The 24980-nt window shown below is 39.0% G+C and overlaps 1 protein-coding gene across 1 annotated transcript in view; it reads right to left on the bottom strand.

Moving 5' to 3' along the window:
• Positions 1-24980, bottom strand: part of ARMC9 (armadillo repeat containing 9) — a 76185-nt gene that overhangs the window by 13226 nt on the left and 37979 nt on the right. Inside the window, exons 13-22 of the mRNA XM_067301755.1 lie at positions 24841-24931; positions 23782-23905; positions 21793-21932; positions 20880-20956; positions 18746-18820; positions 17553-17643; positions 16090-16148; positions 8741-8845; positions 7864-7979; positions 3547-3671 (exon numbers count right to left, since the gene is read on the bottom strand). Of these exons, the coding sequence (XP_067157856.1) occupies positions 3547-3671; positions 7864-7979; positions 8741-8845; positions 16090-16148; positions 17553-17643; positions 18746-18820; positions 20880-20956; positions 21793-21932; positions 23782-23905; positions 24841-24931 (1003 nt within the window). The remainder of the gene's footprint in view (positions 1-3546; positions 3672-7863; positions 7980-8740; positions 8846-16089; positions 16149-17552; positions 17644-18745; positions 18821-20879; positions 20957-21792; positions 21933-23781; positions 23906-24840; positions 24932-24980) is intronic.

The following is a 24980-nucleotide window of genomic DNA, read 5'->3' on the forward strand; positions in this document are numbered from 1 at the left end:
TATTTAAAGAAACACAATTCAGTGAGGAGATGTTTTTACAATTTACAAGAAATACAGTCAAGTCACAGCTCCTGCTGCATGACGGAAACCTTCAGACAACGGCAGGCTATCGAGTTATTGCGGCAGAGTGAATTACTGCTCATCAGCTGAGCCAAGTTAACTGCATGCGCACATGCTTCTAACCCATCACAACTGAAAAGTAAACCACACTTGGACCATTTTCAAAGCAGTTATATATACTTTGCATTTGCAATGGGTTAGGAGCATGCAAATCATCATTTAACATATATCAGCCAATGACTGACATCTCATTAAAGTCACAGGAAAGCAACCACTTGCAGTTCTCTGTACATATCCCTAGTAACAGAATAACAGGCAGCCAGTGAGGACAAAAAAACAGTACTACAAATGCCTCCGTCAGAACAGAGGGAGGTCTATTACATTTGGCTCATTAAACATTGCCTTCTGCCTTGCACTAACGCAGAATGGAAGGACAGTCAGTCTGCTGAGAGACACAAGGCCACCAGGATGTGCAAGTCCAACAGGAGTTTAAGGAAAATCCCTAGCTCCATTGCTCCCATGCCCAGGACAGGTTGCCCTCATGTGTTTATTTGCTTTCACATGCAAACAGGGAGACAGAGTGGGTCACTTTTAGATAAGCAGTGGGCTGGCCACCATATATTCTGCCTGACATTCAGCTTAAGTAGCATAATAAGATGACCAGGATTCATCTTTAGCCCACAAGTTTTCTGCTTGCAGGAGACAAACAACAGCCAGAATTATTGATTCACTACCAAAGTGACAAAAAGGGAGGGTAGTCCCAGATTCAGAAAAATGAGAAGGTGACTCAGAAATAGGTGAATAGATCCAGTTATGGAAGACATTAAGAACTGCTTTCATTTATAGAAAACAGAAGGATTAAGGTTTCTTGAGGTTTGCTTCCTTGAGGCATGGCCCTGTTGATGCCAACTGTTCACATGAAACTTTTATTCTAACCACTTTTTCATTCTTGGTCTCTTATCACTCTCGATCATGACTTGATTGCATGAAACTCTGAAATCCAAACTACTCATGTGATACTGGAAAATGCGTATTCTGAAGTGAGCAAATTCCTCGTACTGCTTAATAAGCATGAGACCAAGATCAGAACTCAGTAAACTGCATATTCTATTTCACAGCAATGATATTTCCCCGGGTGTGAAAAAATACTCTAGAAGAAGCACAATTATTTTTACATCTTTCTGTTATACACTGTTCACTGCAGTATCTAGGAAGGCACTAGAAGAGAAAGTGCAGAGAAGCTTTAACAAATAATATTTTTCAGAATTATGGTCTCAAGGGCTTATTTTACACTGTTTTAAATTCAAGCCTTTACAATGCAAGAATTGCAAAAAAATATTCTCTTTTGGAAAACAGGGAATGTCCAAGGAGCCAATCCAATTACCATTATACAGAATGAAAGTCCTGCCACTGACTTGAATAGCCATGGGATTCAGCACAGCAGTCTCTCTCTTCTCCTCTCCATTCATTTTTAAATCCCAAAAGGTAAGAAGACAAGAAAGCACATATTTCACCAGCTACTTGCAAAAGTCTGAAACAAACCTCTGGCAATCCCTTCAAGTAACTCAGTGTCATTTTATAGTCTGGATAAGTGCTAGGAAGAATTGTCACTGCCACACACAAAAATTACCTGTCCTTTTGTATACGTAATTCTAAGATTTTTCTACAGGAAGAGAGAGTATAATCTAGTTCTCTTGTTAGCATTCACTTGCATAAAATTTTGACTGAAAACAGCTACCAAACAGTGTTTTAGACGGGCCTACAAGTAAAGTTCTGAAAATAAGCAAATATTAAAGATGGCAGCAATTTCTTCAGCATGAAGGCATCAAATCGATCTTCTCCTTCAAATATGAACAACAACATTTACTTTTCTGACTTACTCAGGTTCCCCACTTAAACCTCCCCCCAAATTTCCCCAAGCAAACTGCCAGACAGCATCTACAGCGCAGAACAGCCTCAGCAGCGCAGAACAGCTGACGGAGGCGAGTGAATGCATTTCCCAGAAAATAGACTGTCAAAATGTGGTTCAGCATGCTGGGCTCCTGGTGGCTGCATAATGCCTGAGAAACACAAGTGATTTGGTCTCCAAATCTGCATCCAAAGGAGGGTTTTATCCTACAGTATGCTTTAAAACAGCAAATAGCAGCACCTTTGATACCTGCTGTACTTAATCTTCTTTACAAAGTATGAACATGTAAAACACCATTTTTTTTCTTCCATGTAACAAAACTGTTAAGTCAGCACAGTTTTGATTAGATGGTAATTTCTGTTGTTCTGAGTTGCTGCCTCTGGCCAACTAATCTCCCCGTAGAATGGGCTTAGCTATATTCAACATGCTACCGCGTAAAGTGAGGCTGGAAGAGAGCGGCTCTCATGCCTACACAACAGTGAGAATGCAAGTGCACATCTTGAATGGGAGTTTCATCTGCTTCTATCCTAACCCTTTTGTTCAGCATATTATATTTATCAACTCCAGGCATTACGCAAGCAGATTCCTGTCTGCAAGACCTTGGTTACTTTTCTCAGAATCCTTTTCATTTCCTTTAGGAAATTTAAAAAAAGGAGATGGAGAAAAAAGTATGCTATTTCTTTAGTGCTTCAAAGCATATTTCTCAGTAAAGTAAAGGCATGCTTTGTCTGAACTTATTAATAATTCTGTACCGGATACGCTGCAAGATCCTTTATCCAAGACCGCAGACCATTTGGCCTTAAATCCCTAATTGGAAATGTTAATGAATCCCTGCAAGCAGGTTGAAATTCCTACAGCAGAAGTGGATCCTGTGGTTATCAGGAGTTTGGCAATAAAATATTTCAGAAGCCTATAACCTTTTAAACACCGTCTCCTGTTTCTCAGGCCAGCTGAGTTTGCATTAATTTTAGTTTATGTTGCAAGGGCAGAATCTTTAGCAGCATCACCCACAATGCAGCTACACAGCACAGGGCTCCCCATCCTCCACAACCTTTTATGGTTTGACTGTAGCTGCTCCACTAAGTATATAACTGCAGCTGCCATCAACTTTAATACAGAGGTCCAGCCAACAGAGTCTGCAGGTGCCAGTAGACAGTGATTCATTTAGATCCAAACAAGGGTATATTTGATCAAGTAAGTAGCTTTGCCTGTTGGGAAGTGCACTGCCTCTTGGCTGCAGCTCTTCTCCTAGGCAGAGGACATCGCTGAGTGAAAGAAAATACACTTTGCACATAGGAAGCCCCTGGTGTGATCCTTGACCCTTCCACAGGAAGCAAGATGGAGCGAAGCAAGTGAGATCATTAATTTCTGCAGACCACATGGTACCTTCTGTAGCCATTCTCTGCGCTCAAGCCAACATGGCGCAGTGCATCCCAAAGTCTTGCAGGCTGCCCCAGGGTCTACACGGGGAGGGCCAGGCCACATTTTACAAGTCTGCAACCCACACGCTATGCCCCAAATGCCTGCCCCACTCAAGAGAGACAAAATTAACAACAGCATTCGCAGAATATCCTTACATGAGGAGGAAATGCAGAGGTCAGAAATGCTGGACCTGCTCCCACTACGAATGGAAGGACGACTGCTTGGCAGGGACTGGAGTTTTTCATCCCTACTGTGGCAAGAAATGTCATCGTTCTCTGGCCTGGAAGAGAAAGGAGAATGCAGGGTGATGAATTCTTAGAGTCTAAAACGCTGCATGAGAGTTACCTTCTAATTACCTTCTAATTGTAATGGTGTAGAAGAAATTAAAACTGTTTGGGTTTTTTTTATATTGCAAACTAGTGTTAAGGTCATAACTGCATGACTGTAGCTCCCCCAAAGCAGCTGATGTTAGACGTATTTGAAACTAATATACTTTCCTACAGCAATAAAGAACCAAGGAAAGGAAACCATAAAACCATTAACCATAATAACCTTGCAGTCTGGAGACACAATATACCAGCAGGACACTTAAAGAAAAAGACTGCAGCAGTGGGCCTGAGAGGTCTCCAATACTCCGCTTCTGCAAGGATGCAAGATTTGTTCCTGAATATTGTGAGGATTCCACTTTGCAGAGAGCAATACGCCACATGGACTTAGAGAAGTAGATCTGTTGACTTCCCCAGCGAGGCAGATCGTTGAGAAAGAACAGAAAGACAGAACAGGGTCGAGACTGTTTAGCAACAGGCAACAAAACACACGAGAAGCAAGAGGGGTGTGAAAAGTGTGCAAGAAAATGTTGGCTGACCCAGAAAGTTTCCCTGGCTATTCATGTCCAATATCAGGTTAAGGTAACTAGGCTACATTTCTAGTTAGAAAGGATGCAGTCCAGGGAAGCAGTTAATGATTTCACAGCTAAATCAGTTTCTAAGGAAACAGCTAGAGGAATATTAAGTAGTTCAATCCCTCTTGACTGAACTCAGACACTGAGTCTTTAAAAGAAAGGGAAAAAAAAAAAAGGCAGCTTACATAGCAGTCCCAGGACAATTCACCTGAAGTAACCAGAATCTGAAAATATCTGAAATTAAAAAAAAAACCTGAAATAACCAGAAACTTGTCTGCACTGGGAAGTCATATAGAAATTATCACAGAATAGCTGCTACATGTGCACTAGCTATTCTGTATTAATTTATGTGATTGCTTCTAGTCAGCTTGAAAAATCCTCCCCTTTTTTGAAGTATGAGCTAACAACTTATAAAGAGATACGATATATTATCTCCATCAACTGTCCCCTCTTTCATCATGCTGTTAAATGGAATATGTTGTATCAAGTCTCTTACAGAGAACTTAAAGCAAGTTACATCCACTGCACACAAGCATTTACACAGTTTTAATGTGATTTAACTATTCTGCTAAATTCACAGCTTTAGCTAATTCAGATTAACTGTCCTGGATTGTCCCTAGGTAGACAAGAGGGCAAAAAGCCGGATGTTTTTCCTGCCATTTGATCTGATTCAAACACTAGGCACTTAAATTATTTAAAATATGAAACACATCCAGTTCAGATTTTGCTTTCAAATCAAGTCAGCTAAGATTTGGTCACTTCTATTGTCTTCCTCTTGCAAAGGTTCCTAACGGAGTATTTCCTCATTTTAGTAAATGAATTCTAACAAAAATTAGAATGGCATAAAAGCCATCAGAGCTTGTCCTTTTCTGTTGTAGTTCAAGAATGTCTTTGTCTATTTACTGCAATTTCCTTGCATGCAAAAGCTAATTAGGTAGAGTTTCACTATAAAATGCAAACTTCCCAATCGGGGTGCTATCTTGTGCTTCCTGCTTAAAACATGGGAGCACCAAACACTCACATTAGTTCTACATGTGACCAAAGCGGGGAAAAACGAATTTTCACATATTTTCACCATGTTAGATTTTTGCTGATTATGTTTTCCCCCTCTCCAACGTACATAACGAGGCAACCTGTAAAGACTGCTTCACACCATCAAGCTAACACTTTGCTCGGTCACAAAGCTACTAGAATTAATACGGGTCCAAAGGTGTTTTTAACTTGTATCCTGCAGTGGCATGGAGTTGTCCTGCAGAGGCATGAGCTGCACAGCTGTTCATAAGAAGATTCAGTATTTGACTTGACACAGAACCAGGTAATCCCGGGATTTTGTTAAGTAAACACACTACCTGAGTAGATGGCAGTAAAAAGAGGCATTATTTAATCACTTCTAGAGACTATCCACGGTACATAAATTGCGGTGTGCTGCAGGGCACCAGGAAATACAAGCTGTTCTCACAGGTTTGCCACTGTTTTTCTGACTTGCCATAGGAAAGTCGCTTCATTTTCACATACTTATTTTTCTCCCTGCTTACAAAGCAGGAATGTAATGCTTGGACACTCAATGGTAACTCAGATCTATTCCTTAAAAATACTTTCTAAACATTAAATGAGGCTACTTTAGAGCTGACTGCACAGAATCAATCCAGGACTTGCAGCCCAGTATAGATAACATACCGCGCAGGGGAAGTGGGACTTTGAACTTGGTAATGCTGACCCACAATGAAGTGGCTCTGTACATTCAGTCACGTATTAGCCAGTTTACATTGTTATGGCCTGTGGTCCTTTTGGAGGACTGCAGAAACATGCTTAAATAATCTCTATTCTACTAATATGAGCTTACATTAATTTGGTGCAGTTTTCTTCATATACATATGTGTATAAATATATAAATATACACACACACACATGTATGTATAATATAGAGGGAGAGGACTTGCAAAAGCAGGGGACATTGCCATGGTGCAAAAGCTGACCACTGTGGCAAAGGACACTAAGTGTGAACTTTAAAATCTACATTGAGGTTATACCAGGCAGAAGAACTAGGCTTTACACTCCAACAGAAGCCATTTTGGCCAGACGAGTACACAGAAGAAAAATCAGACTGTGCAAGACAAATTCTGCCCTGGGATAGCCACAGATTCTCCCTCCATCTTGGAAGTGTATTTCATTCATTTTTCTTAAAAAAAAAAAAAAAAAAAAAAAGGTTCTCCGGGGCTTTTCCCATGCCCAGGTCTGATGCGTTACACTTGTACTTTCTAAGGCCCTGGTTACATAATCGGTATAATCCAGTACGAATGGTACAGCTGCCAAAAGACACATCTGGCTGAAAATGTGTTTCAGATTGAATCAGGAGGGCTCCCAGCAGCCACATCAGTTGCTTGTATGAACACTAAGACCAGCGCAAGAGAATGCGTGGGAATAAAGACGGACGAGGCAAAGGTGGGACCACTCCCTCTCCGCAACAGTATAGATTTACACCAGACTCAAGCAAGCATGTAACTACCACTTAAAGCCGTCCCCACTTCTGTCTGTACGGATACTTCCACACAGAAATGGGGAAGAAACGTATTTAAGAAATAGAAAGTATGAACATGAAAGCAAAAGAATTTACATGGGACGGTCCTAGAAGAATGTATCAGCCCTGAAGTTTTAAGAACCACCTCTACATTTAAGCTTCATCACACCTTTTTACTTCGGGTTATCCATTCATTTTAAGGTACTTAGCTATACAGATACTGTGGCTTTTGAGTAGTTATCTATATTTGTTAGAGTGGTTCGCAGTCTTTCAGGTTAAGAAAGTACACACAGAAATGAAAACATTAAATCCTCATAACAAACTACTCTCTGTGTCATTGCTACCTGGATTTGACCAAATGCAAAACTGTATGCAACTGAAAAGTGAAAAATCACTTAAATTTGAGATCTCACTGGTATTTTACTTCCTCAATCAGGACAGCGAAAACTTGTTCTAACAGAAGACACAGCACAGTCAAGGAGCTCTATACTGTAAGATCTCTTAATTCCAATTACAAAGCAACCTTCTACCGCTGACCCCAATTACATCAAAAGCCAGGTGTCACAGACCCTCCTGCTGGAAGATTTTTTTTTTTTTCTCAAATCAAGAAATTGGACATTAAGATTCTTGTTTTTCCCATTTTCTTTTTAACTTCTTTCCTCATGAGTAGGTACCAAATGTCCCTAGAGAAATATATTTACTTGCTTATAAAATGGAAGATCCTAGGTATTTTACGTACTGCATGCAATTCACCCATAGAGTATACCGTAAGAGGTAAGGATTATGAAAGCAAAGGATATAACGTGAGTTGAAATCAAAGTGATCAATAAACATTTACTCAGCTATTCCAAGTATGTGACCTCATCCAGTAGACCTTTCTCTGCTTAAACTACTCCTCCTCTTTATTTTTTCAAAGTGATCTGTAAAGAATGACAATGGCAAGATGCACTTTCAAGTACAGAGGTTTTATTTATCAGGCACTAAATTACTATGCTTTGGGTTTTTTAAGATGTTTTAAAAAAATCCAACTTTGTCTCATTTGTTCAGACTTACATTGGGTACACAGTTCTGTGGTATCCTGGCGTCACAGGTCTCTGGAGAGGCTCATCTATACTCTGATGGACACCAGGGAACAGCTTCTTCTTGGTTTTTGGAGTATGAGTCATTATCTAATACACAAGAAACGGAGAAAAGGGGGGAAAAAAAAAAGAGGAAGAAGTGGAAAAACAAGTAACTGGAGACACTGGGAAAAGTATATAGAAACACTGCTTCAGAAACCAAGTTGTGCCCCAGTGTCACTGAACAAAAATCCTTGGACTCACTGCAGGCTGTATGATGACATCTCATCTAAGGTCACGGTTCTAGCACCACCATAGCCAGACCTGTGCATTTTGGGATCCAGAAGGCATACAATCACATTTCTCTCAAATCAATCCCAGCATACTAGATGGAGTTCATGCCAACTTTATGCTTTTTTTACTTAATGGCTTTTTCTTGCTGGAGGTAAGACGGACAATGCTTGATCTGGCATAAAGCCTGTAGGAACAGTTAACTGCTCGACTTTTTTTCAAAATAAAATCAAACCAGCAGAGTGTTCCAGTATTAACTTGCTCAGGACTTTGCTTTGTGTGCCTGCAGCATCATGGATCTAGCACTAGAACCCTAAGGCTGCCTTTAGCTTATTACTAAGCCACGACCTGACTACCTCCCATAAAGGTGTAAAGTTACCTTTCTCAAAGTTATTCTACTTCTTTTGGACAGCAGCTAATAAAGTAGACAGTGAGGGATTTGGACTGCTATGCAGGCAGAGCCTGGTATTTCAAGTAACAAACTCAAGAAGGCAGGATTCTAAAAGCTGATGAAACTGCCGAAATTAAACAGTTAATCCAGAAAATTCATTTATTTCAGGATTCTAATGAGTAGTACTCACTCCCAGGTACTCAGTTGTCAGCAGCTTCTCTCCTGTAAGCTCTCCCAGTTGAGGCTGTAAAACCTCATCTTTGTCCAGATCAGCCTCCATGGTGTCATGGTCCTCCTGGAACAGCAACACACCTCAGTTATTTGAGCTCAGGCTCCAGAGAATTTTTTGCTTCAAATTTAGTTCTCTCTTTGGTAGTCACTTAAATGATATGAACTTTCCAGATAAATGACTGTTAATACCACACATGTAAGCAGCGATGTACAAGCATTTCAATCAAAAAAGCAGACACCTAGAAACTCACTTAGCCTTTTAATGAATATAACCAGAAACTAAAGACTCCCGAGAGAAAGAAAATAACCCCTCTCTCTACAAATTTGCTAAAAAGCACAGCTGGCATTCAAAAGTTGTTCTCCTTCAATTTCTAACCCCAAATAATTATTCCTTGCTTGCCCTAAAAAAAGCTCAGGAAAACCTCTGCCATTAGTATCACTACAAAACACTGTATGCTAGTCTGAAGAGAGGCAATGTTTCATCCTTAGCAAGCAGCTGGTATGGGGTTTGGAGTTTTGTTTTTTTACAGATCTGCCCAAGCCAGTCTAGTCATACAGTACAGACCAGCAAAAAGCACTCTGATGGCATTTCTCATCCACACTGAAGGGTGAGAAAAGCCTATCCCGGTTTTTAAAAAAAATTAAGGTAAGTCAGTTCTAAAAAGTTATATTGCAGAAGCCCAGGAAAGCTATCATTCAAGCAAAGAGGATGGTAGGAAACTTGATAGAAAAACTTGTCTGTTTCTTGTTACAAATCAGTATCATCTAATGGTAATGAAAGTATGAATTTCAATTAAACTGTAACAATTAACAATAACAATAAAGTAGCCATGCATTAAAACAATTTGTGATCTTTCCTGAACATAAACACAGCCCTATATGAGACCAAAACACCCATCTGCATTTTCAGCAATTTGGGGTATGTCCTTCTACCTTGAAAAAACCACCGAAGTAATTTATTGTTGTTTTTCCCCAAGCAAAGCATTTTATTGTTCATTTTCAAGAACCAAAGGCATAATTTTTAATCACTCAAGACAAAATCCCTTACTGCTGGGCATTCAAAACCCTTCATAGGGCAGTGGTTCCTGAAAGGTGAGACCACAGATGACAGGCAGCAGCTGTTTTAGGAGCTATGTCAAGCAGCAGCAGTTTGCAAGGCAGCTTTAAAGCTGACAATACATGGTTGGTACAAAACTCTTGGAATCAGTGCTTTAGGATATAAATACCATACTAACAGGAAGGCAACAATCCTCTGTTGACTTTATCTTACGAAAAACAAATGTAATCAACTTCTCAAACAAGAAGGTAACAAGAATTCACTCTCATGCTTATTTGTAGTATGACTATGGACGATTCTGCTTTCATGGAAGTTATGCAGCTTTTACGGATCTACAAGCCAGGAAATTTTAAAGTTTGAGGGATTCTTCTAGCAAAGCAAAAGTACTAATTACATATAACTGAAGAAAGAACAAGATATTATTTTTGCTTGTGTTTTCCTACTGAAGAGAATGCTCTTTCTTCCTGCAAACATGATATCCCAAATTAGATCTGGACCAGAAGTAATGAAGAAGCAGTGCTTTTCTTTTAAAACAGATTGTGATAGTAAACGTAAATGACTGTAGGAAAAAGTAAATGAAACATTCTAGTAAGATATATTGTAATAGTAATGCAGACAGTCTGACACAAACTCCATAAAATCAATGACCACCAAACTTTGATGGGCCCCAGACCATAAAGGAGAGAGCAAAGAAAATGAAAAGCGCATTCACTTTAGTGAGATTTTGAGTCAAGAAGCAATTTTCAGTAGCCAAAGTAAGAAATGCCATGAAGAGTAGCCGCAATACATATGCTTGCGCAATGCTCTACAAAAGCAATGTCTGGAAAAGAAAGCATTAGAAGTGGGCACAGGTGAGGCATTTGATGGCAATGACCAGCTGATTCCAGTCTTTGCGTGGTGCAAAGCAACGACACTACCATCATTCAGACTAAGTAGGTGCTGGCCGCAGCAGAGCTCTAGAGGCTCACAACACTTCAGGATGGGGCAGCTTTTAGGTTCATGACCTCTGTCTCCTAAGTACCAATGAAATGGCTTAAACAACATAATTTTTTCTCTGATTTAGTCAGTCTCATTGCTTATCAGCTCCTCATTTACAGGGATCAAGAAGAGATAAAAATGCTTAAACTACAGACATGAAGGACTCAGCTCAGTAGCCCACACAGGCATCCAGCTCCACTTTGAACCATCTTGCCTGATCCTTCACTGGGGCTATGAAAGGGCACACGTCTCCCACAAGTCTCAAGTCACATCTGACAGCCTTGTGCAGATACCTCAAATATCCTAGGCAATCTTAAATGGCATTAGAGGCCTGTGTCGACCACTGAGGCAAGTCACAGAAATACTGCTAACCCACACAGTGTTCTAAAGACTAGAGCAAAAATTTTGCATCATGTATTTTTTCATGCATGGATTTAATAAAAAAAGCCACCAGTGTTATCTGCAGTATATTCTAGTTTGCAGTCACTGAGTACTGAAGTGAGCTCTGTCTCTCATAATTTCCTTTCTTAATTATATTTGCCTAAAATAATTCCAGCAAAGGACCAGCATAACTGTTTCTCTCAACCAGTTGAAGAAATTCTTCTTTGAACTTGTTTCTATAAAACAGTATTACTGATAGAGTGGCTCTTGTACTGCAGGACAGCAGACAAGCCTGTTAGTAATAACTAGGTATTAATCACTGTGAACATTAAAGGCATCATCATATTTCATTGCAGCAGTATGGAGCTTTCCAAGGCACCGTTAGGAATTTAGACATGCATCTTCCACTGCTTTTAAAATCTGCATGTCCATAGACAATTTTCCTATTTTCAAAGCAGTCTACAGAAGAACAAAAGAGATATTACTAACTTTCCTACTATTTCAAGATGCATTCTCTACACACTTAGAGCCGTAAAAGACAGGGCTAGACAGGACCTCAAGAAGTCATCCAATCTGCCTCCCTTCCCCAAGGCAAGATATGTTACAATCAGCTCCTAATTATCTGGGAAACTGTCAGGGAAGTTGAAAAATAATGGAAAATCATAGCTAAACACATGTAAGCAGCCTACAACTAGACTATGTATCTTTATCAAATAAAACCAAAAACATCCACCCTCCAAACCCCACAACATACTGTATGCATTTTTTTTACTTTAAAAAAAAAATTTGCAAAAATGAGATTTATAGAGTTTGGTGGAGGTTTTTTTATATGGTGTGCTAATTCAGCATAGTTTATCAAGAGCTAACCATTTTCTTCAAGGATTCTTTACAGAAGTCTGCCTACGCTGTGCCTGGGTAGAGAGTAACACAAAATAGTCAGAACATCATCCTGCTCTTTCATCCAACTACCTGTGGGCATGACCTATTTAATTTGTCTTCACGGGTTGCTCTGTTCCCCCCAGGTTCCACCTCGACCAATATTCTGGTGGACACTTGTGTTTTGTCACCCAGAGAACGCACTGCTGGTTCCCATAAAGTACCTCTCCCTGCCAGCCGTGCTCCCTGACATGGTTTAACGTACTGGGGAGCTGAGCCCGAAGGTGTCCCTCCTCTAGCTCCTCGTACAGAAGAGCAGCATCGACAGACGGATGCCATCATTCCACCACTTCAATAACACAATGGCGCCCTGTTCGCCACCGCCCACGGGCTGCAGCAGATGTTGGCAGCAAAGTCCTTTAACGGCTTAACGTCCTGAAGGTCTGCGATTAAGCTCTCTTTCTTTCGATGCACTCTTTAGCTGAAGTGTATTTTCACACTGGAGCTTACAGATTTTATTGCCAGGTGCTGAGTGATAGCTGGATCAGAGGGTATCTGATAAATGGTCATCCTACTCTTATCTATAAATCTCAAGCTTATAACTAAACTTCTGTGTTAGAGCTGTGATATCATGTATTTACTTTTACAGGTTGCTTTCAGAGATAGTCCAAGTAAAAAGCAAATGTAAAGATTTAAATATTGAAGATAAATTAAGCTAGTGTGTAACAGAACAGTGAAGAGAATATTCAGCACCACGAAACATGTGCTGTGACTGCGGGACAGTGTCAATACACCCAACCTGGCTAATGTGACACAGATGGGTAAATACTCTAGTAGCCAGCACATCCCAAGCTCTATGCTAACCTATTTAAAAGTTCAACAGACAAACCCTAAAGCCAATTTACTTCCAAATAACAGCATCCATGCAGAGGCTTATCATACAGTTAAATTCTCTGGTGTAACACATCAGTGAATCCTAAATTTCTGAGTGTGATGATCTCTTAGAAAGCCCAGATTTATTCTCCAGCAGGCTCAACTGCATCTTGGCAAGCAGTGTTTAGGAGAAAGTAGTCATTACCACAAGATCTGCTCAAAGCCAAGAGAGAATTCAACAACTCTAAATTAAACACAGATAAAAGCAAAACCCACAAAAGGTAATAACAACAGCATGGGGAATCTTTGCATGCTTTTGTAAGCAAAAAGAACTGGGGTAAAAACTTCAGATTAAGAGTCTGCATAAAAGTCTTTTTGTTGTTTCTTAGTTGTGAAGGTATAAATATTGGTAGTAAGTTAATCAGTTCTCAGTTACAATATTGGCAGGCAGTCTGAATGCACATCACTGAATTGTCAATATATGGATACATTCTGAAATATATTCAGTTTGCGGTAGTTTTTAAAAGTTACATCAACCCAAGACCTCTGATAAAATTTTCCAAAACTTTCACTTGCCAGATGACAACATCAGATGTTATCACAGAACATCATCAACAAACAATAACTCACAGCATTTCCAAAATACAACGGGCCCCAAGTGTTGAGGCAGTGAGTCAACAAATCTCTGCTTATTTAAGAAAATAACAACATTATGAGTTTTACATATCATTCCGCTGCCATGCTGTTTATATACTATATTTTGTAACTGAGGGACTCAAAGAGACCAGGACTCCCTATAACAGAATGGGATTATAATTCCCAGCAACAATTAGCATTTAGAACTTGCTACAATTAACATTATACTAGAAACAAGCAGTTTGAAACTTGCCTCCTGAGAGTTCTTCTTCTTCCTTTTAATATAATGGCAAAGCTAACCTAAAACTGAAATCAGGCATTTTTCTGTTTCAAAGGCCCACTGTTGCTTGACTCAAAAATAGCAAGGAGTGACAGAAGTCTGTTATAATCACATGATGGGTCAGTGGTAAAAATGTATTTCAGACTGACTTGACCTAGACCTTTGGCTTGGATTTTGAGCAGCAGCAACTTGTCTAGTGGACACGACTGAATGAGAGAATTAATTTCCCTTTTATTCCCAAGAACAGCAAAATTAATGAGAGCATTCAATACCATCACTCAGTTCAATGACAACACCATTTTTGAAGGATTTCCTTATCTCTATGCTTCACAACAGGTCAAAGTTAAGTTCAAAGTATCTTTCAAATAGATATACTAGAGGTCAAGGGAAAATATCAGCACTTTGGACTGTCATAACACATCGGACACACAAAGCCTTGGAACATCAGTTAATAAAGGGTATTAAGCAGTATAGTTGAAAAAAGGGAAGTTATAAAGATTAATCTCTGGAAAGCCCATCTTGCACATCAAGCATTGATTTTGGGCAGGGGGAGTGGAAAGGAAAGATTATTGAAAACTCACTTCAGGACTACAGGAAGTAAAGAAATCGCAATAATCCAGTCCTATTAGAAAAATCAGTTTACTGAACCCCTTTACAACAAAATAGAGACCACTGTTAAATAATACTCTTTCACGTAGCTCTAAATATAGAGTTTCCATGTGGCTCTAAATTCAGGCAAAGTCACAAGGATAATCAGTTCTAAGCTTGTCACCACTTCCTGTGCCACAACATGGAAAACAGCTAACTAACCCAACGAGCGCAAAACTGCTCAGGCCACTGCCAGGCAAAGGCTGGATCCTGCAAGGTGCTAAACGCCACGGTAACTGAGAGCACACCACACCTTTTACAACTGAGATAATTTGTTCTTATTTCTGTTAAAGTATTTCATCTATACTACGAAGTGCTACTACTCTAGTAGAGAACAGATGACAGTTAAGCCAGCTGCTGGCTAATAGGATAAGGTGTAACAGGTAGCAAAAGTAGATAACACGCTCGCAGAGCTTTAAGTGTCTTGATCTTCTTTTTTTTTTGGTTCGGGTCAAAAACTCATTTGCTGTGAGTCTGCTCACTTGCTATAAGCTTGGGTTTCAGTACATATATGTTCTCCAGGAATTTTTATAACACAATATTGTTTTGTAGAGATCGCTATGATCACTGGGTCTCAATGTCACTGACTTCTGCAGGGCACATGATATAAATATATGTGCACATATATACATAGTTCTCTACATATGTGCAAACGCTGTATTCTACAGACAATTTAGCTCTTAAATTGCTCATGCAAGGCTTTCCAATAAAAGAGGAGTGCTATACAGAGGACTTCTTTCAGATAAAACTCCTGTGTAACTGCCTACACAACATTTTCAAAAATCTCCTGTGCGCTTACAGCAACGTAGCAATGGCAAAAACACCGGCAAAGACTGGGTTGAACACTTCCCTCACATCATTTAGGCCTTGCCTTGCTTGTTGATTTAGATGACCAAATATCCTATGTGTTGTCTGCACTTGATCCCTTAACTCTATGCAAACAGCTCTGAAAAAATTCTAAAGTAAAAATGTTAGTATAAAAATGTTTATTAGCAGAGCTGGAAATACAAAGTTAACCAGTTTGTACTTACTATGGTACAATTTATGATGCTTACTATTTCTATTAATTTTTATAGGATTTATTTCTTAATTTGTAATTATTGATTTTCTTAATTACACACAGAAAATTCATTAAATACATTTCAAAGCTTCCAAACAATCAAAGAAGCCACACCTTAAACAGATGTTGATACCTTAAGAAAAAATTGCAATCTGTTTACAAACAATTGTGGTGCTATACTGGGTCATTTGCTTCCTTTATTTTTAATTGCTGAAATTCATCTGCACGAATGTAAGATTTCTGCTGCTAGAGGAGCTCCTCATCTCTTTACTTATTTGAAGGATTTTGTAATCCTTTATTTATCACAGAGATGGTGACTTGCCAAAACAAAAAGATTAGAACTTCAAATGAAGAAAAGGTAATGAGAACAGATCCAATCTTCTTGTTAATATGCCCTGGTAATTAAATAAAAGTAAAAAAACCTGTAGGATAAACAAAGTCTGCATTATTGACACAAATATTTTCTGTCTAGAATGTTAAAGAATTTTCTAAAAGGTGCTAGTGGGCCTTTGTACTTACTTCCTCATCTTCTTCCTCCTCTTCATCATCAGACACAATACTATCATTTAATGGCTCTTCTAGAAAGAAGCAAAACAAAACCACGTAAGAGCAGGTCTCAGACTTAACATAAACTGCAGTTACTGCCCCTCTTTTGCAACACTAAGATTTAGCTCTTACAGAGACATGTCACTGTTTTCAGGACAACTATTGGAATTCTTTGCTCTTATAAAGCATTCTAGACATCACTGAAGTCAAGTCATATTCAGGAAGAAGGCAGAAACAGAAACACTCTGGAATGGCTCTTTTCTCATAAATCTCACTACGAATTCTCAGTGCATTTACTAACAAGACTTGAATAAAAGTGTGTGCTTGCAAGCTTGTCTGTTTTTCAACTATATTTTAATAAGAGATAATTACTTCTCCCTACAAACACCTCATTATCAAACTGTTTGCAAGTAAAAAGGCAGTACTCACATGGAATACTTGATTGTAATTTTTGTGTAATATAGCAGAACCATCAATAAGCAGTTAAAGAAAAAACATCATAACTTTAATAGTAATAATGACATTGATGAACTGATTTTCTTAGAAGAAGCAGGCCCCCAGGGCTATACCAGAAACCTGTACACCCAACTATTACTCACTAGACAAACATACCCTTTAAAAAAGCCATTCTCACAGGCAGAAGAGGAAGGATTTTATATCCTTGTAAACTTAGAGTGTAGATGTTGCACAGGGACAATACAGTGTTTTAATATTTTATTTGTTCTTTTACATGCTAGGACCACGAGACACACCATCTTCTGCCGTCTCCACAAGTAAAAGAAAGCAGTCAAACTTGTTCTATTTTTGCTGTACAAAAAGATTTCATCTGAATTCACTTCCTTTTTGTTACTCACGCTCTCTCTCTTTCTTCATCCTTCCTTTCAGCCACAGAGAACAGAATATACAAGAAATATTACACTTCCTCATATTTTGTCTGTATTACCAGACCATCTACAAGGGCTGGGATCCATCAACATATTCTCCGAAAAGGATAGTCTCTGCCCTTTGTTGAGGGTAAGCCATTTCAGATAATGGAGCCGCACTCCTCTACAGAGCAAGAGATGAGCAGAGATGGAGCCAGTCCCCAAATCATTTTCTAGAAATTGTATCACCTGCTTATTTTTGCAGTTGACACCATTCTCTCACTACTGGGAGGCCAATGGCATAAAAGAAACAGCCAAGGTCATGCTGTTCACAGTCCCAAAACTTTAGGACTGAGACCTACGCAGCCTTTTATTTCTTCTTTATAACTGTAACACAAAAGGACATTTTAAAATACATCCGACATTCAAATCCTGACATTTGCTATTCGCCCTCTCTCAGACCTTCACACTATTGTCATTCTTTGAGAGTTTCAATGCCAAATAAAAACATGAGCCTTCTTATGGCTTTTGTGAAAGATTTACAGCTCAGATAGCTGCATCTGTTCCTCTGACCTGAATTGAGCTGTTTGATAATAAATTCAATCTGTCGAATCATCTCTGCATTTCCTTCCTTGATAAAGCAGCGCAGAATTTCTTCCATTCCCTGGATGTAGTGGAAAACATTGCTAGATTAGTATTTCACATGACTACAATCAGTGTTTCATTTTATTAACTAAAATGTCATTGTTTTGTTGGGGGAAAAAAAAACAACACACACAGTGTGAAACAAATTACTGTGTACAGCTCTAAGCATCCTATTTTGTCCATATGCATCCCAAAGGCAAAAGAAATATGTTGTCTATATTGCTTCTAGGTTTAAAAACATAAGCATCCATGATGAACAGCAAATTTCTACAACAGATATGCTGCTTCTGCCTTCTGAACTCAGTACAAAATTATTAACAAAAAGGTCAAATTTGCATTCAGAGAGAACTGTGCAAGGTTCAAGGAAGGTAAGCAAAATTAGCAAAATTTGTCTAGATCTTCTGCTATACTCAGTTTCTTTCTTTGTGGCCTCTCATAAGCTTGATGTCATGCCTTTAATCATTTAACATGACATCCAGTTCCCTGCACTCTGTAAGGTAAAACATCTGACAATTTAGTCTGCATGACTCTAGAGATTAGTCCGTTAGACAGAAAGATATACCATTATCCCAGTAATAGCTTCTTCAAAACCAGAAGTCAAAATACATTTGCTACCATTAGACCAGCTTTCACAGAGGTCAATTCCTAGTTCTGGGATGACGCCCCTCCTACTGCCCTCCCAAATTTTTACACTAGGCAGAAACAAATGCAGCAAGAGGAACTTATCCCCTTAGAGGCTATTCACTGGTGCAGAATGAGCTAACTCCAGGAAAAAGTAGCAGACAGATGAAAGCATCTTCAAGGACATATCCTGTCTCTGAACTGCTAGTGGACTACTCTATTCTAAAATAACACCTTCAATTTATAATCTAGGCAGAAACCTTCACACCACTGGGGCTTCGCTTTTGAGAGAAGATCAGCAAATATGGCAAAAACCTTTGAGACGTACATTCGTACCTGCTTGCGTATCAAACGTGGAGGGCCTCTTGTGGATTCCCTTCCTAAAGTGCCATGGCTCCTACCTCTCAAGCCTGCCACATGCCACTCAACAGGTACCTAACCCAGATGTCACCTTTGGTGCATGTGTTGATCCTTTTACTACGCAAAGCAGTATCTCTTACCATTGCTCTGGCTTCTTCTCGGACAGAAGGGATAGCAAGAATGCTATACAGTGCTCCATTCACATATGGTTGTATCTAAGAGGGAGGAATATTTGCCCATGGTCAGACCACTAAGAAGAACTCTCACATTCCCCCCAGTTTACTATAACCAAAACCTGGGAGTGAAGGAGCAAAACTATTAAATCATGCTCACAGAGTCTGACTAGACTAGCCTGCACTTGCAAAATTCCCACTTGGGAAGCAGTGAACTTTTAGGATGCAAGTACACTACAGTGTGGTTGATCTAAATCAGAACTACCATGTGCTGATTATTCCCCTCTGTTCTGAAAATGTATTTTTGCAAATCAATCTTGCCAAAAGAAAGAGAGTGAAAAAGCAGAAAAAGATGGTTCGTTTCTGACAGGCACTACTGGCAGTATCAAGAAATAGGAAAGGACATAAAGAACTGTGTCAGCAAGAACTCAGACAGACTTCAACCACTTGTAAGCTTAGGTGAGATGGCAAAAGTTATAAAATCATAAAACATCCTCCCACTCTTCACTGCCTGTTACTGTCCCACAGCAGAGGCAGTAAGGAGCTAGCAGCAAAGCTCTGTAATATTTTTAGTGAAAACCACCAGATCTGTCAAACTACTTTTATCAGCACTTATGTGATCCTTTGTGTTGGTCAATTGCCTTTGGGGCACTAAGATCTCCAATCATCACAGCTCATGAGGAGCTCCGCTGTCTATATCCTTGGAAAGATGAGCTAAGCTGGGAGCAGGGCAAGCAAGGAAAGATAAGGGACCAGGATTTACAAAAGGATTTTATAGCTTCTCAGAAAGTGCTCTTGGGTGCCAGGAGAGCTATCTTCTGACTTGATTTTGATAACAAAATTTCCATCAGCTGCACGGGTGCAAAAGGGGTTGTAAGCATGCATCCTCTAAGAGAAATTTCAGGGTCATTCTGAGATACAGATTTCAGCAGCACCACAATATTTTCTAATTACTTCAGTCTAGGGACTGGGATGTTATTTTGTGTTAGTATGTATTGTATTAACTTGTATCATCAAAAACAAAGCTAGTGAAATGGTCCAATAAAGGTATGTCAAGTTTAATTTTACTTAAAATTGTTAATAAAGAAGAGTTGATCTATGTTACATAGTGAATTTATAAAATGTGAAGCAAACACTTCATTGAAATTTATTCTTTATTTTTGGCTTAAATGAGAAATAACAATTAAAAAAACCTACAAAACTGATGATACACTTATCGTATATAAATCTGAGACCCCAGAGTTTTATTTTACTTTTAGTAAAAGTCCCAAAACACCCTTGCACAAGCATCAAGGAATCAGTCTAGAGTGTCCTGGCAAAAATTCTGCCTCCCTATGATTCCAGCTTGAGAGAGTATTTGACCTCATTTTCTCCTGCCTTGAATTCTGCTCCAGGGTTAAAAAAGTGCCCCTCTGCAGAGATAGCTGAAGCAATGTGTTATGTAACAGACAGCAAATTTTTTCCAGAGTGATGTGTTGAAAAGCATTAGATAGAAATAAACTATCAATTTTAGCATTCTCCTCTGAGGTTGTTTAATTTAACATCTTGGATATAAGTGTATCTGGATACAGAAAAGAAACTTGGACCACAAAATGGGAAAGTGGCAGGTTAAATGAAGAGGTAGATGAAAAGATACCAAGGCCTGACTGTCACAAGTCCACTGCTTTCTTATAATGTTTAAAACTACTGGAAGATTTGCTTCTTTGTACCTGATGTTTTGCATAATGGCTTGCACCACACATTGTTCATCTCATGAACTAGCTAAGCTTGAGAGGATTTGGTATAAGATGACATTTAAATAGGATTAGAAATCTGCAAACAAGAATACATATGGATGGCATGATGACTATGCATAAGAGATTCATTTCTAGCTACCAACGTATGTTAAAGAAAGACATAATTATGCCTAGCAAGGTCAATGTCCAATTATATTACATAATTGTGAATTTTAGGAAAATTTCAGGTAACTTAATTATATGGGGTTCTAACAAGGGAAATGAAACCAATTTACTTTCTTTACATTTCTTCCTTTCTTCCTTTTTCTTTAATTATTAATTTTTCTTTCCATCTTTTCTTTGACCAAAGTTTACTGTACAAGTACCTCATGATTCTCATGGCCAAGAAGATCAGAGAGAACTTTGAGCACACGGTTTGCGATCTTTGCACACATTTTCTTTCCTGCAAAGGGAGAAAAGGTAAGTATGTTTGAAAAGAATATGAGAGATAAGAACAAGCTTCTTTCTCATTTCTTAAAACCAGTACTAAATATAATTAATTCAGAAGGAACAATGCTGTTCCTTGTTCCTGCCAAATGCTGCTCAGCATAACTCTGGTGAAATCAGTGGAGCTACTCTGGATTTATACAGATGTAATCTTGGCCAGGAGGCAATACAAATCTAACAAAAGCAAACACAGACATTATTTTAATTATGCCAAGCAGTCACTTTTTCATCCTTGCCTTGCTTTCCTTTTTAAAGGGAAACTTGCTTTAAGCTTCTTTTTAGTCTCTGGGGCACGGGCAAGACCATTACTTTCTTGGGGGGAATCTCCGCATTGTAAAAGCAGTGTTGCATGCAAGTATTTCATTCCCCTAGATAAAGCTTAAGCTCTTTGCCATTACTGATTAATTGAGTTCTGACTTTATTTTCTAAAACATGTCTCTTATACAAGTATGTATACAATGTCCTTTGAAAAGAGGACCTGGAACGTAGGAAAGGCTGTCCTGATGTATGAATCCAAAAAACAAATTTTGGAGGGCTCCACTGATTAACTTCTTTGTTAATTCTCTGGATTTTGGTCAAGCTAACCTCCATAGTTTGGGATTCTTGGGGAGGAGACCTGCACTAAAGCACTGGTTATGGCACTCAAATATCACTGGATATGTGGGTTCCTGCTATTAATTATAATCACTTGAAAGAATTCAGTAATATAAGGGGGGAAAAAAAGGGGGGGGGGATTTGGAATCTTCCCTATCCATTTCTTGGAATAAAATTGTAATTTGAAATGCAAGACACCTGCACTCCTCAGACAAAGATTCATGAGCAAGGCAACAGAATACTCCAGTGTGTAATCAGACAGGCAATCTGTATCTGTTAGAACATCAACCAGCCAGAAAATGAGCCCATCCCTGATCATTGCCGACTGCAGTGCACGCCTAGGATTTAAAAAAGACAAATGGATTTAGAATACATTTATAGTTACTACAAGTACATTAAACCCTGCTTCATCCACCTGCCATGCATTAGGCTGCAAACAAACAACCTCCCTCTTTTGGCAGAATCAATCAAACTAGTGAACTAACAAAGCCTGAAGAAATGAAAGATGCAGATTCCTGCACAGTTAGAGGATTAAAACATTGTTGGATGGGGGGGGGGGAGGTATTCTGGGATTTTTTTTCTTTGAGACCTACAAACTGCTGGGGTAAGTTTCTTCTTTCTACCTAAAACCGCATTGTCAATTGTCTTCAAATTGTTAAAAGAAAGGCAGCCACACATAACAGACCCATAAAACAATTTAATTACTGCTTCTGCTATAGCACTTTGTACTGTTTGACAAATCAGATCTTTGCTTAAATCTATTTGCTCTTTTCTCTAGAGATTCTCACATTATGTAATTCTTGACTCAAATAATAGTTCCCCTATGAAGACCCTCACAAATGAAGCCAAAGAATTCTTTCTCTTAAAATTATATATTGCTAGAAAGGTCTTATTGAATAACACCATTTTTAATAACTTTATTTCTTATGGCCTGCAAGTCTACATTACAAAATCTGTAGTTCACAAAATGAAAGCAGATATTTTCATGGTCTTAGTACTTTCTATTTAGATTACTCCTGAAAGTTCCTAAAACTTTCTGGGTCCTGGATCTGTGGGATGGGTCTGTGGCATAGACTTAGGCAAAACAAGGGAGCACTCAACCCCACAGAAAAAAAATCCTCATGCCAAATATCTGGAATTAACCTTCTATAAGATTAACTGTTATTTTTCAGAAAATAGAAACTTCGAAATTTTAGTAGCATATTTTGCCAAAACACGCCTAGGCCCCAAAATTCAGCAAACTCTCCCGTACTATCAACAACCATTCTAATGGAAATTTCATTTTCTCTAAGATTGGCCATTTTACTTTTTTCTGGTTTAGGATTCCAATCAGTAGAGTATGTAGATTTATTCTCTTTCATTCTCAAATGGATATTAGGTTTCATGCCAGAAAGTGGTAATGAATCTTGCCCAAAGCACGTTTACATGTGCTTTATTCAGAGAAGTCCTAAATATGGCAAATGCAAAATCCCTCATTCTTCAAAAAACCCAAACAAACAACAACAACAAAAAACCCTTCTAGTCTTAATTTAGAAGAAGAAGATGGAAAATGACAAGAGCTAAATACATACATCTACCTCCTTACATTCAGTTAACTCTTTAGGACTGAATATTCCTCTTGGATACTGTGAAAACAGAGCTCCTAGATCAAATTTATCTGACAAATGAGGGCAACATCATGCCCTTTACTGCTTTCCCATGATGTTTCAGCATCTGAGTCAGACTGCTAATGCAAACATAAGAAACAAGACAGCCCATACATAGACAGTTCCAGAAAAGAAGATCAACAGGATGAGGATGAAATCCCTAAAAAACACATACAGAAAAGATACTAAAAATCTTACATATGGGAACGCAAGTCAGCTCTTTTTTCTATGTGAGATCTTCAGAACTTTCCATGTAAGATTTTCACTTTGGTTGCTCAGTTAAGCAATACATATAAAGCATGCAAAGCTATGGCAGGAGATACACATTTACTTGAGTCTTGAAAGCTGTTAGGAAGTCAGATTAATTCAGTCAGCAAAACTGAGTTCTCCTCCATAATAAATGATATGGCTTTCATCAGTCATAGGAGGTTCTGATGATTGTTATGGGAAAATCAAGTGCTCTTCTTTCCTCCCTGAACAGAGCCTAACTAGCCTGCATTTCCTCTCCTGCTGTCACCACTGCCCGCTGTGCTTTCATCACCTGAGGCTGAATTTCTGCAGAGCCCCCAGAACATTCTCCCGTGTAAGGGAATCCTTGTCTTCAGCTTTCAGTCTCTCCTCCAGTATTCGCAGCAACTTTGGATTCTGAGAAAGGTAGAGACGACCTGGTGCAAAAAGTGATGAAAGAATAGATGCTGAGATATCAGCCCATGACAGAAAAGCTCCCTCACCTTGGAAAAGCAAGCTGGATTGGCCTCAGTTTCTTCCTCACAAGCCACAATCTTGTGCCAAAACCCAAATCTGCACAAATGAACTGCCTAACAGACCAGCTGCATTCGGTCCAGCCACTTGTAGCATGAGGTCCCCACTTACCAAGTTAGTACCTCTGCTCATAACAGACAGAATCCACTACCTCCCTTTCAGTACACGCTTTCTAATCTATGAGAGAGCTCTGTATACTCTAGCAAAAGCACAGAGATGTCCAAAGAGCTCAGGAAAGTTAGGTGCCCTCCTGCTATTGAATGTAAATGGGATTTGGGTTCCTAACAATAATGAGTTCCTTCAGAAACACCAACCTGAGAGGCTAACATTTGAGGCAGGCAGAAAGACAAAGCTGCATATATACATAATCAAACAGGTAGCCCTGATAGTCAAAGATTTATTCAGGTGGGGCCCAAGAAGATGCAACAGCAGCTGCACTAACTACTGCTGCACAGCCTGGTAGCAGGTCTGCCTACAGGATCTTTAATTAATGAAGAATATTCCCCTCCCCCCTTTTTTTAAAGCATCACTTCACTCACTACCCTCATGAAAAGACTGAAGACTATATTAAAGGCACCACCTCTGTAAGCTCCTATATAGACCACAAATTATCCAAAGACAAGAATGGCGAATACACAGGGTCAAAATGAAACCTTTCCAGCTACTGAAAAACTGTTCTGAATGCATGGAACAAAAGACAGTGAGTCTCAAGAAAAAGGGTGCAAGTAAGGCTCTAAATTTCCACATGCAGTGACATACACATGTAAAGTACCTATGAGCCAGCACTATATGAAAGTACCACCTCTTATGCAGTGGATCTCATCTCCTATGCAGTTACCTTCTCCCAGTGAAGCAAAAGCATTGATGAGCCTTGCCATATACTGTCTGACTACCTCACTCTTCGAATGTAATAATTTGAGGACACTTCTCTGAAAAAGAAAGCAAATGTAAAAAAAATCTTCACGAAGCAGGAAAATT

The sequence above is a fragment of the Apteryx mantelli genome, chromosome 9 (assembly GCF_036417845.1).
Source record: "Apteryx mantelli isolate bAptMan1 chromosome 9, bAptMan1.hap1, whole genome shotgun sequence".
In the NCBI taxonomy this organism is placed as follows: Eukaryota; Metazoa; Chordata; class Aves; order Apterygiformes; family Apterygidae; genus Apteryx; species Apteryx mantelli.